We start from the raw sequence: 14,845 nt of genomic DNA, 5'->3' as shown, positions 1-14,845 counted from the left end.
GGGAGAATAGCAGCCTGCATTGCTGCGAAAGGTGGATATACACTGTACTAGTGCCGAGATTGTGCATGCTCTGTTGCCTGTGTCTATGTGCCTGTGGTTATGTCAGTGTGATCATGTGATGTATCTGACCCCAGGAATGTGTCAATAAAGTTTCCCCTTCCTGGGACAATGAATTCACGGTGTTCTTATTTCAATTTCCAGGAGTGTATTTATAGGAATTATTTACAGAAGAATGGAAAAACTGGTAGAAGCTGACCTCCGGGAAGATCATTTTGAGTTCCTGGGAAATGGAGGAACACGCGAGGCAATACTGACCTTGCGACTTATCTTAGAAGACAGATTGGCAAATGCACGTTTATAGCATTTATTGATTTAGGGGAAAATTTAGCCATGTAGACTTGACTGCACTCTTTGAAATTTTGGACGTATCAGGGACAAAATACAGGGCGTGAAGTGTTGTTTGAAACTTTTTATTCTGTCTGTACACTGAGGAAGCACTGAAGAAAAGCAAGGAGAAATGTGAAAGTGACATTAAAGTTCAGTGACAAGAAATAAAATTATTGCTCTTTGCCGATGACATTGTAATTATGTCAGAGACAGCTAAGGACTTGGAAGAGCAGTTCAACGGAATGTCTTGAAAAGAGATTTTAAAATGAACATCAATGAAAGTAGGAAATGTAATGTAGTTGAAGTAAATCAGGCGAGCTGAGAGAATTAGATTAGAAAATGAGACACTAAAAGAAGTAAGTTTTATATTAGGGCAGAAAAATTCAGGAGGCGATCAAAACTTTTCCCTTTGAGAGCTTCGCTGGCGCATATCAGCAGCGCAACGCAACTGATATGCGGCTGTATAAGCACTGAAATGTGGGCGAGGGGTTAATGTAGCCTCCCACGGAAAGTTTTTGATTGACCCTTATAACTGATGATGGCCGAAGTAGGGAAGAGAGAAACTGCAGTCTGGCAATGGCAAGAAAAGTTTTCCTGAAGAAGATGGATTCGTTAACGTCTAGTATAAAGCTAGAAAGTTTTTTCTGAAGATATTTGTGTGGCTTGTAGCCTTCTATGGAAGTGAAAGGTGAACGGTAGGAAATTCACGCAAACAGAAGCTTCTGAAATACAGTGGTATAGAATAATGCTGTTGGTTAAATGTGTACGTCGAATAGTAAATGAGTAGGTACTGACTCGAAATGGGGAAAAAGAAATTTATGGCTCATCTTGACTAAATGAAAGGATTGACTGGTAAGAGTCTTCTTAATGCATGTAGCACACCACGAAGGAATTCACAGGCACGCTGCTGAGACGCTAACGGATCGGTATAGCTCATACGAAAGTTAAAAAAAATTATATACGCCTTGTCGAAAGTTTTATGGGGCTGGATTTGCGCCTCACTTGGTGAAGTTAGGCAGCACACAATGATGTTAGCACTGTAAGGCATTTAAGGTAAAATCTTCTGGGTTATTAGATCGTGTCATTTTTCTCTTCCAAATTCTTCATCCACATTCGACGCTTCGGCTCCTCTGCTGGAAACTTCTCAAGGAGTCTTCACTGTTCAGCCAGTGCTGGACTCACGAATAAAAATCCCAGCAGGGAGATCGAACGGCCGCATACCATAGAAGAAGATGACTTAGCCTAGTTACCCAGAAAATTATACATTCAGGGTAAGCATTACCTGTGCGTTAAATTAAAAGCGGACTTCATCGGATGCAACGATTATTTTTGGCAGTAAAGCTTCAGTCTCTTACTGTTGGACCGAGGGGTTTCCGCCAGATATTTTCAGTTTGCGTTTCTACTGCTCTTTCGTTACTGTATGGAGTTCCGACACTAATCGTCGGTTTTGACCATGTAAGCTGTCTGTTCATTTGTGCAATATGGATTAAATGCAAATCTATATCCTAAATGTTCCCTGAAATTGTAAGCTCTGTCATATATAATGTTTTTACATATTAACGTGCATGGTAAAGCGGTCTGACTGCACCTCTAGTGAACTTTGAACAAGAGCAGGAGAGATTTACTTTGCACAACGTATGTATACCGGAAGCAGCAAATAGTTAACTGATTTGCGTGAACAAAACAAATTGTAATAAACAGCAGAATTTACGTGAGCAATGTAGAAGAAAGTGTGCTTATATCAGAGTTGCTTCGTTCAGGCACACTGGGCCAGGTTTATTACAAAGAGTAGACGTAAAGTAGTCTCGCACTGTATAAGTGATGAACACCAGCTCCTTCAGCAACTAAAACAACTGCTTTATTTCCTGTTCAGAAAGAAACACGCATCGAAAGACGGACCCTTCTGCTCACAGTATTTTCTGAATGACGCAGCGTCAATCGTAGAAATAGGCCTAATTGTAGAAAAAATTATTAGCTCTGCTGAAGGTTAAGATCTGGAATAGGGTGATACCGACTGAAACAGCAATTTGTGCGTAAAAACGCCACGATTAGATAAATAAAGGCAAGGTTCACAAATGGTTCAAATGGCTCTGTGCACTATGGGACTTAACATCTATGGTCATTAGTCCCCTAGAACTTAGAACTACTTAAACCTAACTAAACTAAGGACATCACACAACACTAAAGCAAGGAAATTATACTGATTTGGGGAATGACTGATTAGAAAAACATATAATTGCTTCCGAAAAATAGTTAAGCCGCCATGGCATAAACAATATTTATGCGTAAAGCGCATGATATAAAAAAGCCACAACACATGAAGCATTTGAACGAAAGAAAATCTATCCCAGAAAATATTAAAGAAAGTCATTGAGTGGGAATGTCGCGAGTTTAAGTGCCCTAATATTCGGATGAGTTACTGAAAACTCGTTTCTCTAACGTGCATCGAAAATCGCCCACTTTACAAAGTCACAAGTTAATTTAGAAAGCTCGCCCTATAGCTCTGAAAACTATCACTCCAAGCCGTTGAGTGCGGGCCAGTAAGTGGGCACCCGTTAATCATATATTTACGAGTGAACAGCAGAATATGACTTCAGTTCTACTCAAATCTCACACAACCGTATACGTATATCAACAAAAGTCTTGCATCATCTCTTTATTTCGAAATGCATGGCACAAAGAAACAAGAATTCGTTATGAAGCTTGCGTGAATACTCATTTGCAATGTGTTGAGATCACAAGATCCAAAAGAAAAACATTTGTGTAATGACAGCGTCGTCTGTTTAGCATGTGGAGTTTTTTCACAACACTCCTGAGCATCGTCAGTACGTGGTGGAAAGACCCCTTGATCGGCTGCAGGCTTGAATACGTCGTGGCGTACCATCGATGAGAGCATCAAGCCAGCCCTCGTCCAAACAGCCCCACTCTTCTATCGCGATTCTGCGAAGTCGCGGACAATATGTAGTCGTTATCGACGTCCACAAACTGGTCGTACTAATCGACGGCGCACATGTTCGATTGAGTTCATGTACGAGGTACAGGCAGCACGCAGAGCACTCTATTATGGTGACCCTAGGATGCTGAAGATGCGTTTTCACGAGAACAGCACGATGAGTACTTCAGTTATCATCCATCAACATGAATATGTCACCGAAATATTGCCGATGCGGACCCATTACTGGTTATAGAATCTCGCCCTTGTGTCGTAGAGATATAAGACTGCCTTCAAGAACCACGACATTTATACGATGGCGCCACGTAATGCCACACCGGAACATCGATCTACGAACAACTTGTTGCACATTTGAGATAGAAATTAGTATCGAAAAATATACTTTTTGCTTTACATATGTTGGGATGGGGCACAAGAGACCAATATAAGAAAAAACTGACTCGCAAACATAGGCCGTAAGATGCATACCTTAAGAGCTAAGAGCACTTGTCTATTAGAACAGGTGAATTTCACAGTAGCGAAGATCAACAAATTCTCATACTTCTTACGATATGCACTCTAGAGTCCATGTTCATCGGACTGTTTTTCTAGTTTTGGTCTATACTACAACTTCCGAAAATACGGAAAGGAAAGAGGTTTCAGTAGAAGAAAAATGGTTCAAAACATGGTTCAAATGGCTCTGAGCACTATGGGATTTAACATCTATGGTCATCAGTCCACTAGAACTTAGAGCTACGTAAACCTAACTAACCTAAGGACATCACACACATCCATGCCCGGGGCAACTTTCGAACCTGTGACCGTAGCAGTCCCGCGGTTCTGGACTAAAGCGCCTAGAACCGCACGGCCACCGCGGCCGGCTTCAGTAGAAGAAATTTGTTTCACAGATGAAGTTTTCATAGCTTTTGTGTTATGCATTTTAGAGCCCTGATTTATCGGGCGTTTTCTCTTGAAATGGACGTTCCTGTGACATCTATGAATACGAATTCGTCCTATGAATGCTATTGAATCACCGATATACGCTTTGTCGTGTAGGACATGGCTTTTGAATCACCATAGTATGTGCATGTCAGCAGTAAATCCAAAAGTGTTTGACAAGAACAACTTTAAGTACTTATCGGAAACCAACCGAAGCTACTGCTGTAGCGGAGGCCACGATACGCAGCACGAGCTAAAAAACAAATATTTATCTGAAAGAAAAGGAAGCTACTATCGGAAAATGCTCTTTAGCTATCTAGCTACAGTGGAGACTGCGGTGCGCAGCTACGAATATGTGTGCTTATCAACATGTAAATGGTTATCACAAGAAGTTCCTGAACTATTTACCGGAAACAGAAAAAATCGAATACCCCACAAAGGTGCCACTTTTGCAATGGGTTTACGACCCATACTACGACAGAGAACCGACTGAATCGATGTTGTTTATGGTATCTGTCGCATGCGTGGCCGGCCACTGCGGCGGAGCGGTTCTAGGCGCTTCAGCCCGAAACCGCGCTGCTGCTATGCATGCCTCGGGCATGGATGTGTGTGATATCCATAGGTTAGTTAGGTTTAAGTAGTTCTAAGTCTAGGGGACTGATCACCTCAGAAGTACCATAGTGCTTAGAGCCATTTGAATCATTTTTTTCGCATGTGCGCTTTGTCACTGGTAAAACCGACTGCTAGTATCTCAATTTTCTACCCATTCGAAGAGTGTGCGCGGTAGCGGTGACAGCTGACGGTGACAGGTGTGGTGTGTCGCGTGTTGCAGCCGAGTGGAGCCTGGTGAGCAGCGAGGGCGGCGCGCCGTCCACCCCAACGGAGCGGAGTCCCTGTCCGGGGCGCCTGGGCCACGGGCTCGACTATGTGCTGGACCCGGCGGAGCTGCAGAGCTTTGCCGTGCAGATCGCGCGTGGCATGGCCCACCTCGAGCAGCGGCACATCACGCACAGGTGGGCACGGCATCTGATATCAGTTAGAGCTTTTAACGTTGCTTTTCGGTAAATTCGGTTTTCGGTTTAGATCTGTAACACTGTTAAATCTCACTTTGTAAGAATGGCATGTCATTTCGGTTTTTGTAAGCTATCGCTATGCACATCAGAGAGAGAGAGCAAGTAACGTTACAGTTAAACAATCTTTGGTCTTGTTGTGGCACAGTCTTTGCTTCTGATACATTCCTGATACATTCCTACTCTGAAATATTCCTAGTCTGAAGAATCAAAGAAACTGGTACACCTGCCTAATATCGTGTAAGGCCCCGGCGAGCGCGCAGAAGTTCCGCAACACGACGTAGCTTGGACTACACTCATGTCTGAAGTAGTTCTGGAGGGAAATGACACCAAGAATCCTGCAGGGCTGTCCATAAATCCGTACGAGGGGTGGGAATCTCTTCTGAACAGCACGCTGGAAGGCATCCCAGATATGCTCAATAATGTTCATGTGTGGGGAGTCTGGTGGCCAGCGGAAGTGTTTAAACACAGAAGAGTGTCCCTGGAGCCACTCTGTAGCAATTCTGGAGGGGTGAGGGCTCGCATTGTTCTGCTGAAATTGCCCTAGTCCCTCGGAATGATCAATGGACATGAACGGAAGGAGGTGAGAAGACAGGATGTTTACGTACGTGTCACTTGTCAGAGTCGTATCTGGACGTATCAGGGGTCCCATATCACTCCAGCAGCACACGGTCACACTATTACAGAGCCTCCACCAGCATGATCAGACCCCTGCTGACATGCAGGGTTCATGGATTCATGAGCTTGTCTCCATACCCGTTCACGTCCATACGCTCGATACAATTTGAAACGAGACTCGTCCGACCAGGAAACATGTTTCCAGTCATCTACAGTCCATTCTCGGTGTTGACGGGCCCACGCGAGGCGCAAAGCTTTGTGTCGTGCAGTCATCGAGGGTACACGAGTGGGCCTTCGGCTCCGAAAGCCCATATCGATTATGTTACGTTGAATGGTTCGCATGCTGACTCTAGTTCATGACCCAGCATTGAAATCTGTAGAAATTTGCAGAAGGGTTGCACTTCTGTCACGTTCAAATTTTCTCTTCAGTCGCCGTCGATCCCCTTCCTGCAGGATCTCTTTGCAGCCGCAGCAATGTCGGAGATTTGATGTTTCACCGGATTCGTGATATTCACGGTACTCTAGTGAAATGGTTGTACGGGAAAATCCCCACTTCATCGCTACCTCGGAGATGCTCTGTCCCATCGCTCGTGCGCCACCTATGACACCATATGCAAACACACTTAAATCTTTATAACCTGCCATTATAGCAGCAGTAGCCGATCTAACAACTGCGCCAGATATTTATTGTCTTACATAGGCGTTTCCGACACCAGCGCCGTATTCTGCCTGTTTACATATCTCAATATCTGAATACGCATGCCTATACCAGATTCTTCGGCGCTTCAGTGTAGTTGAAGTGTGGTAGGAGATGGACGTATTCGGTAGTGCTGTGTTGACTTGTGACTGTATCTGTTAGATGAAGAGTGATGAATATGATGTGTATATATATATATATATATATATATATATATATATATATATATATATATATATATATATTGGAAGGCGAAAAGAAAATAAATTTTTAATAAGGCAATTTTTTGAGGAGAAGAAGTTTGAGATAAGTTTGCAGCACTATGCAGCTAGTTTGTCGAAATGATTATTGTCAGCTAGTTAACGTTGTTTACGTGCTGAGAGAAAGACGATCCCGCATTCCCATGTCATGCGTTAATGTATTTACTGATTAAGCTGTTTGGTTTCTATAGAAACTCTCTGTTAGCATTATACTGTTCATAAATCATTGATCACTTTGTTCAGCATATAATATTGTTCAGACCAATGATACTTTGCACTTGTGAAGATCACGTGAAGTTTTACTCTGTCTTTTTGAATACATACTTCATTCTAAAATCGTGGTCTTGAAGTATCATTTAATGGCAATAGTTGCTCTCCCGATGCCACTTTCTGAAGAATGTGTATCATTAAGCATTACCACATGGTATGTAACCGTTTGAATACTGTTTGGAAATTGTATTAAAAAATAGAAATCTAACTTAGCCGCTGCCTGCTTGTGCTGTTGTGCTTTCGAGAAACCTGCAACAATAATGTGAAGACGCGAGGTAAGTGGAAACTTTGATTAAGGCCAGAACCTTGTTTTAATTCATTTGCGCATTTAAATAAAGACAATTTTTATTCAGACCAGTTATAATTCGATTCAAATTAGGGTCTGCTTTAGAATACGAGTTTCAGCTGGATAACAGTTTTCGTTTCCATAGTTTGGTAATATGTATACGTTTTACAGAGTTGGAGGTAAATTCGAGCTAAATTTAGTACAGAAACACACAATGGGGGACTTACAACTTAACGAATTCACAACCTGTCTCCCTCAGACTTGTTACAGCCAACGTTTTAACAGTTCCTGTTGTTATTGATCAATGTGGCTGTTACACTCTAATTAGTAACGGACAGGGTATCACATACACAGAACGCAATATTTCTGAAAACTAGAAAAAAGTTTCTATAATGATATGTCCCGATACCAAATACCTGTCGAGGTACGGCCCAATCTGCTCTCTCACGTCCATCTGTCTGCTACGTAGAAGAAGACACTATAGGCAGCTCAGTATATGGTTTATACGCACCCTGACACATCCTTCAGCCATTTTTCGCAGTGAATCACACATTCCTTCAAATATACCCGGTTCTATTCGGATTTCATCATTGGGGAAGGATTCCACCTTATGCTAACACCTTTGTAGTTTACTTTTCACACACACATGTTTCAGAACTTGTTGTGCTAGCTGCAGTGGGTTTATTTGTCTATTTTGCTTCTGCAGAATTATTGTTCCTTGTCAGTCATTAAAGAATATTTGGTACAAAATATTTACATTCGAAAAATGAGCGATTATTGTCAAATATTTTACATTGGTTTGCATACAGTACAGAGCTGACACATATTCGCTGAGTTGAGGCATTCTGTGCTGTTTATTTACGATATGCCCAAAGGTTCGAGATTTTCATATATTTGGAAATAAAGTGGATGTATGCATTTGCTTACGTAACTCAAATGAACTATTGGATATTTGTTCCAGTAATTCTAGGTCTACTACGCAGTCTGCAGATTGTCATCTGCAAACAGCAAAACGTTATTTTTATTTTTAATTGTGCTTTTCCGACCGAAAATCAATGTTTATCGTTTTATTTAGGGTGTCACAGTTTTTGATGTTTTCTGTTTTCACTTTGTTTGTGTCGAGGTTACACGCTTATTTCATTCTCTTTCGTTGTTAATTGTGCATTGTCGACAGTTCATTCGGCAAGCATAGAATTTTCTCCGCCATTATGTGTTGTGGCTGTGTAGTGCTCATTTATTTGGGGAATGTTTGTTTGGGATGTGGTGCGCAGACTGAAGTATTGTTGACGTTTGTCGTGCTTAGTTAGCAAGTCTGTTATGTATTGTGGTGTTGGTTCTGTATACTAAGTCCTTGTCTTTCGAGTATATTGCCCACACTGTGTGTCTTTGTTGTTGCATATCATTCCGTGCCATTTATTGCTTACTGTCTGCTGATTTGTGTTGCGTCTCACTCACTCTCTCTCTCTCTCTCTCTCTCTCTCTCTCTCTCTCACTCACTGTGTGTGTGTGTGTGTGTGTGTGTGTGTGTGTGTGTGTGTGTGTACGTATCGCGATTATGTGTTGCCTGGCCGGCCACTGTGGTCGAGCAGTCGCAGGAGCTTCAGTCCGGAACCGCGCTGCTGCTACAGTCGCAGGTTCGAATCCTGCCTCGGGCATGGGTGTGTGTGATGTCCTTAGGTTAGTTAGGTTTAAGTAGTTCTAAGTCTAGGGGACTGATGACCTCAGATGTTAAGTCCCACAGTGCGTAGAGCCATTTGAACCATTTGTGTTGACTGTTTTTGTATTTTGTTGTTTATTTTGTCTACTGTCTTTGTATCAGACTCATTCCCCCTGCAATACGTATTATTGTGTTCAGTTCTTATGTGTAATAATTCTTATTCATGGGTGTTGTGTTCAGTCTATGCAATAAATGTCTGAAACTGGCGTCTTTATGAGTCATGGGATGATTCGATTGCCGATTGTCGGTTCTGGTGATTGTCCGTTGGCTATAAACCGTGAACTCATTTTTGTTTGTTTCTCTTGTGTATGGAGAGATCTAAGAAAATGAGTTTTCCTCCTCGGCTAATCCATCATAACATTTAAAACATCGCGGTGAGGTACTGTCGCAAAATCCGTACAAAATGGATTGCAAACTACAGTCGTTATCTTTCTCCTACAGCGCTGGTAATTTACTGCACAGAAATCGGTGATACACCCAGCCTGTTAATCTCTTTGCCAAAATTGTATGGCCTTGTGAGTTTGTCACCGATATTTCCCGCCTATATACTGACTCTAAAGCGATCCTCATGTCTCACCATGATTGCTCTAGGATTTCAATCTTCCCGCCCGGGTATACTGCTATAATTTACTATGCCATCTCTTGTGAGTCTTCCCTAGTCTATAAGTATATTTCTGACTGTAAACAGCACATCTTCAACGACCCCTATATATACTGGTTTACGCAAGTATCATTATAGGAATTTTTCTACGAGTTTTGATGGCTATTACCTTCTGTAGGAACAGGTGACACTCTAAAGATCCTTTATGTAGGGTGTTTCACAGTTCCTATTAAATGCCTGTTTGGCGAGGGGACTTGGTAATAAAGTTTCGATAAGGACCCTTCCCCGGCAATATACTGTTTGGATTTGATGTAAGTTTGAAGGTCGTCTCACTTTCATATCTGCCACTTTCATATCAGCCACTTCGCCGCACGCACTCAGTTGACACAAAGAGCTCTTACGTGTGTGCAGTACGAGATGTATCTGCGAAGATACAGATACAAGGTATACAAACCCCTGTGGGTGTCCGTGGAGCACCACAGTCAAACCCCCTAGTACCGTACGTACCAGTTTATCGCAGATGTTTCAGTCCGGCTAAAATAGTATGTGATGGACTGAGGCGATCCGGAAAGCATTATCCATTCACATGTTGTGCAAGTCTGCCATTACGTACAGAATCATGAAGCGCGACATTCGAAAGTGGTGCGATGTTCAAACTTACTTGATATCCAAACGCTTCATTTTCCAACATGGATTCCGAATCAAAACTTTTTCTACTAAATCCCTTCTACAACCCACAGAAGCCTGTAATAGGGATTGTGAATCATCCTGTGTAACTGAGTGTCTTCGTGGTGCAGTAAATGATCCATAAAATGTCATGCAATATTAGCTGCAGTATTCCTTTTGGCCATCTTCAGAATGACCCGATAGACTGAAGCTACAGCATTCGCTCAGTGTCTTTTAAACATGCACACCGCGCTGTTGCGTATGAGACTGCAAACAGACAAGCTCCAGATGCATTGATTGACGTCATAGAGTATTCATAAACAGAATTTGTGGGTATACGGTCGATCCATGCTGGTACATCAATATGTCATTATGAGCTTCACTGTAGCGACGTGTTTGCGATTTTGTTAAAGAAAGTGCCGGATTCCACAATTTATCCAGGCTAAATCTGCTGTCCCTGTCAATTAAATTCTTCCACAAATGATGTGCAGCTGCTTCTTGCACACCCACGTTCCAAGAAGATGAAGTCGACTCTAGAATTTCGACATCTTCCCAGCACGAATAGTGATGTGCAGAAATAACTTGTAAATTCCATGGCAATATGAGTGCGTGAAACAGATGGCATGCAGCATTGGTTGGTAACATGTTGTTACGGTTACTGTGACTTCTTAAAAACTTATTTGTAATGGCTACCTTAATGTTTGGCCACTCCTACACAACATAGGCACAGTTTTGTCACTTTGCCTCTAATGTGGCTGTGTGCTTCGCTGGCATATGTTGGGCACCAAATTATACCGAGCGAAGTGGAGCAGTGATTAGCACATTAGAATCGCATTCTGGAGGACGGCTGTTCAAACGCGTGTCCAGCCATCCTGGTTTACATTTTTCGTGATTTCCCCAAATCGGTTCAGATACATGCCGTAATGGTTCTTGTGAAAGGCCACACTTCCCTAATCTGATGGTACCGATTACCTCGCTGTTTAGTCCCCTACCCCGAATCAGCCAACCACCAAATTATTTTGTGGTCAGTCTGGCACGTCATACACTAGAAAACTAATTACGCTGGCACTCTCCTGTCCAATCGGTCGATTTACATAGTGTTAGCAGTCAGATGATGATCAAATTTGAATAGTTAGAATGACGCTCCGCTGCGCAGGATTAGCCGAGTGGTCTTAGGCGCTGCAGTCATGGACTGTGCGGCTGGTCCCGACGGAGGTTCGAGTCCTCCCTCGGGCATGGGTGTGTGTTTTGTCCTTAGAATAATTTATGTTAAGTAGTGTGTAAGCTTTGGGACTGATGGCCTTAGCAGTTAAGTCCCATAAGATTTCAGACGCATTTGAACACTTTTGAATGACGCTCCAGACTTTCCCCAGTCTTCATGCTGTACCTACTTCTCAAGGATCCACTCATAGTTATGCTTCATCTGTAGGATTCAGGTGACTGTAGTAATAAAATGATTTTCCCGTTAACCACCTGTACACACTGACTCGCAAAATGAAAGATCAATGAGTTCAGAAAGGATGCACAGGTCTACTTGGCTCGAACGTAGTCATCTCGACACTTCTCAATGCACGAGACGTTTTTTTCTATCGAGCACATCTAGTACGGCTTGACTTTTCGTATGACCAATGTTCGCGAACTAAGGCCTGCTGTGATTGATCGAAACGGCAGTGAGTACTATGTCACAAGGAGTCCACGACCAAAGTCCTCGACTCCGTTAGCTATAGCTTCTAGGATAAATCCAATTTAGCTGCTCACTGGTATAAGTCACGCGAGTGCTTTCTGTAGCGTGTGGGACACATAGTGAAGCTGTCGGTGTGATTTGGTGTGCGCAGGGACCTGGCGGCGCGAAACATCCTCATCGACGAGCACAAGACGCTCAAGATCTCCGACTTCGGGCTGTCGCGGTCGGGCATCTACGTGAACACGCGCGGCAAGAAGGTGCCGCTGCGCTGGCTCAGCGTCGAGGCCATCCGCGACAACCTCTACTCCAGCAAGAGCGACGTGTGGGCCTACGCCATCGTCCTCTGGGAGATCGGCACTCTCGGTAAGTCCCCACAATCGAACTCCAGGCAGGTACATTTCAGGCACTCTGTTTTGCCACTTTCTATAACCTGATTAACTTATTAGGAGGGGGTGTTCAATTTGATCGGCCCTAACTGTGTAAGTAATAAGTATTCGTGCATGGACTCTCGGCGATATGACTCAATAAAATTATCTCGTGCTTCCAGCCGTTCCAAGTACCCCCCCCCCCCCCCCCCACTCTCCAGAAACGTCTCTGTTTATCCAGCGAGTCCTCAGAGAATTGTATAAAAGGAATAATGTATGTAAAATCTTTCGCAATTTTTCGGAGAATAGTGATCTTGTAACCTATGCAAAATTGGTGAAAAACACTCTAGATCGCAATGATTATTTTGTTTAAAATGACAGGTTTCGTTCTAGTGTTAGGCCATCTTCAGAATAGCACTGTCTAGTACCATAAATAAATCAGTGACTTACAATAAAGTAATTTGCTCTTGCTAAATCGAAGATTCGTTACCCATGTCCAGAACAGCCAGTAGACCCCAGTCGCTGAAACTGTTGCTGTTGGCTAGGCAGCATTGCGTTATATAGATCTGCTGAGGGCGCGTTTGTGCCGTATAACGTCAACGTCAGCCAATGAGGAACGATTTGCATAATTACGTGTCATTTTTAAGATACAGTTAATCTAAAAGTGGACCATTATAAAAAAGTAGTGCCCATGGACAGAACAGAGTGCTAGAACTAGTGCGTAACTGTAATAAGATTATTTAAAAATTATTTCTCTGATTTCCATCTAATGGAAATATTTTATTTAACCATTGTGATATATCCATAGCATCGGCTATTTAATGAATAGAATGTGTGAATAGAATAACCTAATGGATTTGAGTAAATAATTATCATCTATGATACTTATGCAAAAATTACACTCCATGCCGTATTATATAGAAATTTATGAGGGTCGTTCAGTAAGTAATGCCCCACATTTTTTTTTCTCAAAACATATTTATTGTTAAGAGTCAGAATTTGGTGACAATATACATCAACATGTCTTGTTCATGTCCTTCTTTTCTACTTAGTCTCCATCACGCTGTATGGCCGTACGCCAACATTGTCGAAGAGCATGTATCGCCTGCTGGTAAAAGCTCTTGTTTTGCAGGCGTAGCCATGTTTTCACTGCATGACTGAAACTCTTGTCATCCTCAGGGTGTGTTCCCCCCTAGAGAATCTTTAAGCGGCCTAAAGAGTAGGAGGTCCGAGGGTGCCAGGTCTGGACTATGGGTGGATGAGGCAATGATGCCCAGCCCAGTTTGGTCATGTGTTCCCGGGTGTGTGTGGGCGTGCATTATCATGTTGGAGCAAGATATCTGCTGGATTCTTCTCCGATCCAACACGTCGGAAACGGGTCATGAGTTTATTCAGAGTCTTCACGTATGCCTCTGAATTGATGGTTGACCCTCTTGGCATCACATCCACGAGAATAACGCCATCCCAATCCCAGAAGACTGTCTCCATGAATTTTCCGGTGGAGCCTGTTGTCTTGAATTTATTATTTTGTGGTGAATGGACTGCCATTTTGTTTACGGTGCAAAGTCATGCACCTAGCTTTCGTCCTCCGTAACGATACGTGACAAAATGGCCTCTCCGTCGGTCTCAAAACGCTCCAATAATTCAGATGAAATGGCCTTTCTTTGAATCTTGTGGTCAGCTGTGAGCATTCGCGGAACCCATCGTGAGCAACTCTTTGAATATCCGAGAGTCTCGACCACTGGAGACGCACTTACAATGCTGACCGACAACTGTAGAGCCAATTGTCGAGTTGTGGTGCGAGCGTGGCTGATCATGGAGCTCTGTTTCTGCATTTCGTGAGGCTGTAACTTTCGTTACCTATCGTCCAACTGCTATCAACTGCATCATCGCCATACACTGCACACAAACGGTTATGGATGTTCACTATGGTGCCCTTTTCTACACACAAGAATTCAATAACAGCGCGCTGTTGGTCACGTGAGTCGTACGTAAACGCGATTTTGAAGCTGTACTACGGCTCTGCTACTGGCCAGAACGGTTCGAAACTTCACCGGCGCAGAGAACAAACATCAAATGGGAAGCACCAACAAGGACGTTTGTACATGTATATTAATGGATTTTTTTTAAAAAAGTGTGGGGTATTACTTATTTAACGACCCTCGTAGTAGAACATAGGCGCTCTCTTCTGTCCTGAATATGCTATCTTCGGTCTCCGTTACCATGGAGACGTCGTAAGATGGCCGCCAAATATCAAAGATGTATATCATGAACGCCATATGCTATCATAACGACTGACGTCGATCGCAGCTGTCTAAGAGAGTCGGGATGGCGTCTTCTTAAGTGTTGCCAG

At 43.0% G+C, this 14,845-nt stretch overlaps 1 protein-coding gene across 1 annotated transcript in view; it reads left to right on the top strand.

Moving 5' to 3' along the window:
* Positions 1–14,845, top strand: part of LOC124788467 (tyrosine-protein kinase receptor torso-like) — a 151,629-nt gene that overhangs the window by 92,235 nt on the left and 44,549 nt on the right. The window contains exons 8-9 of the mRNA XM_047255737.1: positions 5,091–5,271; positions 12,279–12,490. Coding sequence (XP_047111693.1) covers positions 5,091–5,271; positions 12,279–12,490 — 393 coding nt within the window. The remainder of the gene's footprint in view (positions 1–5,090; positions 5,272–12,278; positions 12,491–14,845) is intronic.

Source organism: Schistocerca piceifrons, chromosome 3 (genome assembly GCF_021461385.2).
Source record: "Schistocerca piceifrons isolate TAMUIC-IGC-003096 chromosome 3, iqSchPice1.1, whole genome shotgun sequence".
Lineage (NCBI taxonomy): Eukaryota > Metazoa > Arthropoda > Insecta > Orthoptera > Acrididae > Schistocerca > Schistocerca piceifrons.
The sequence above is the reverse complement of the archived record's forward strand: the minus strand, read 5'-3'. Positions and strand labels throughout refer to the sequence as shown.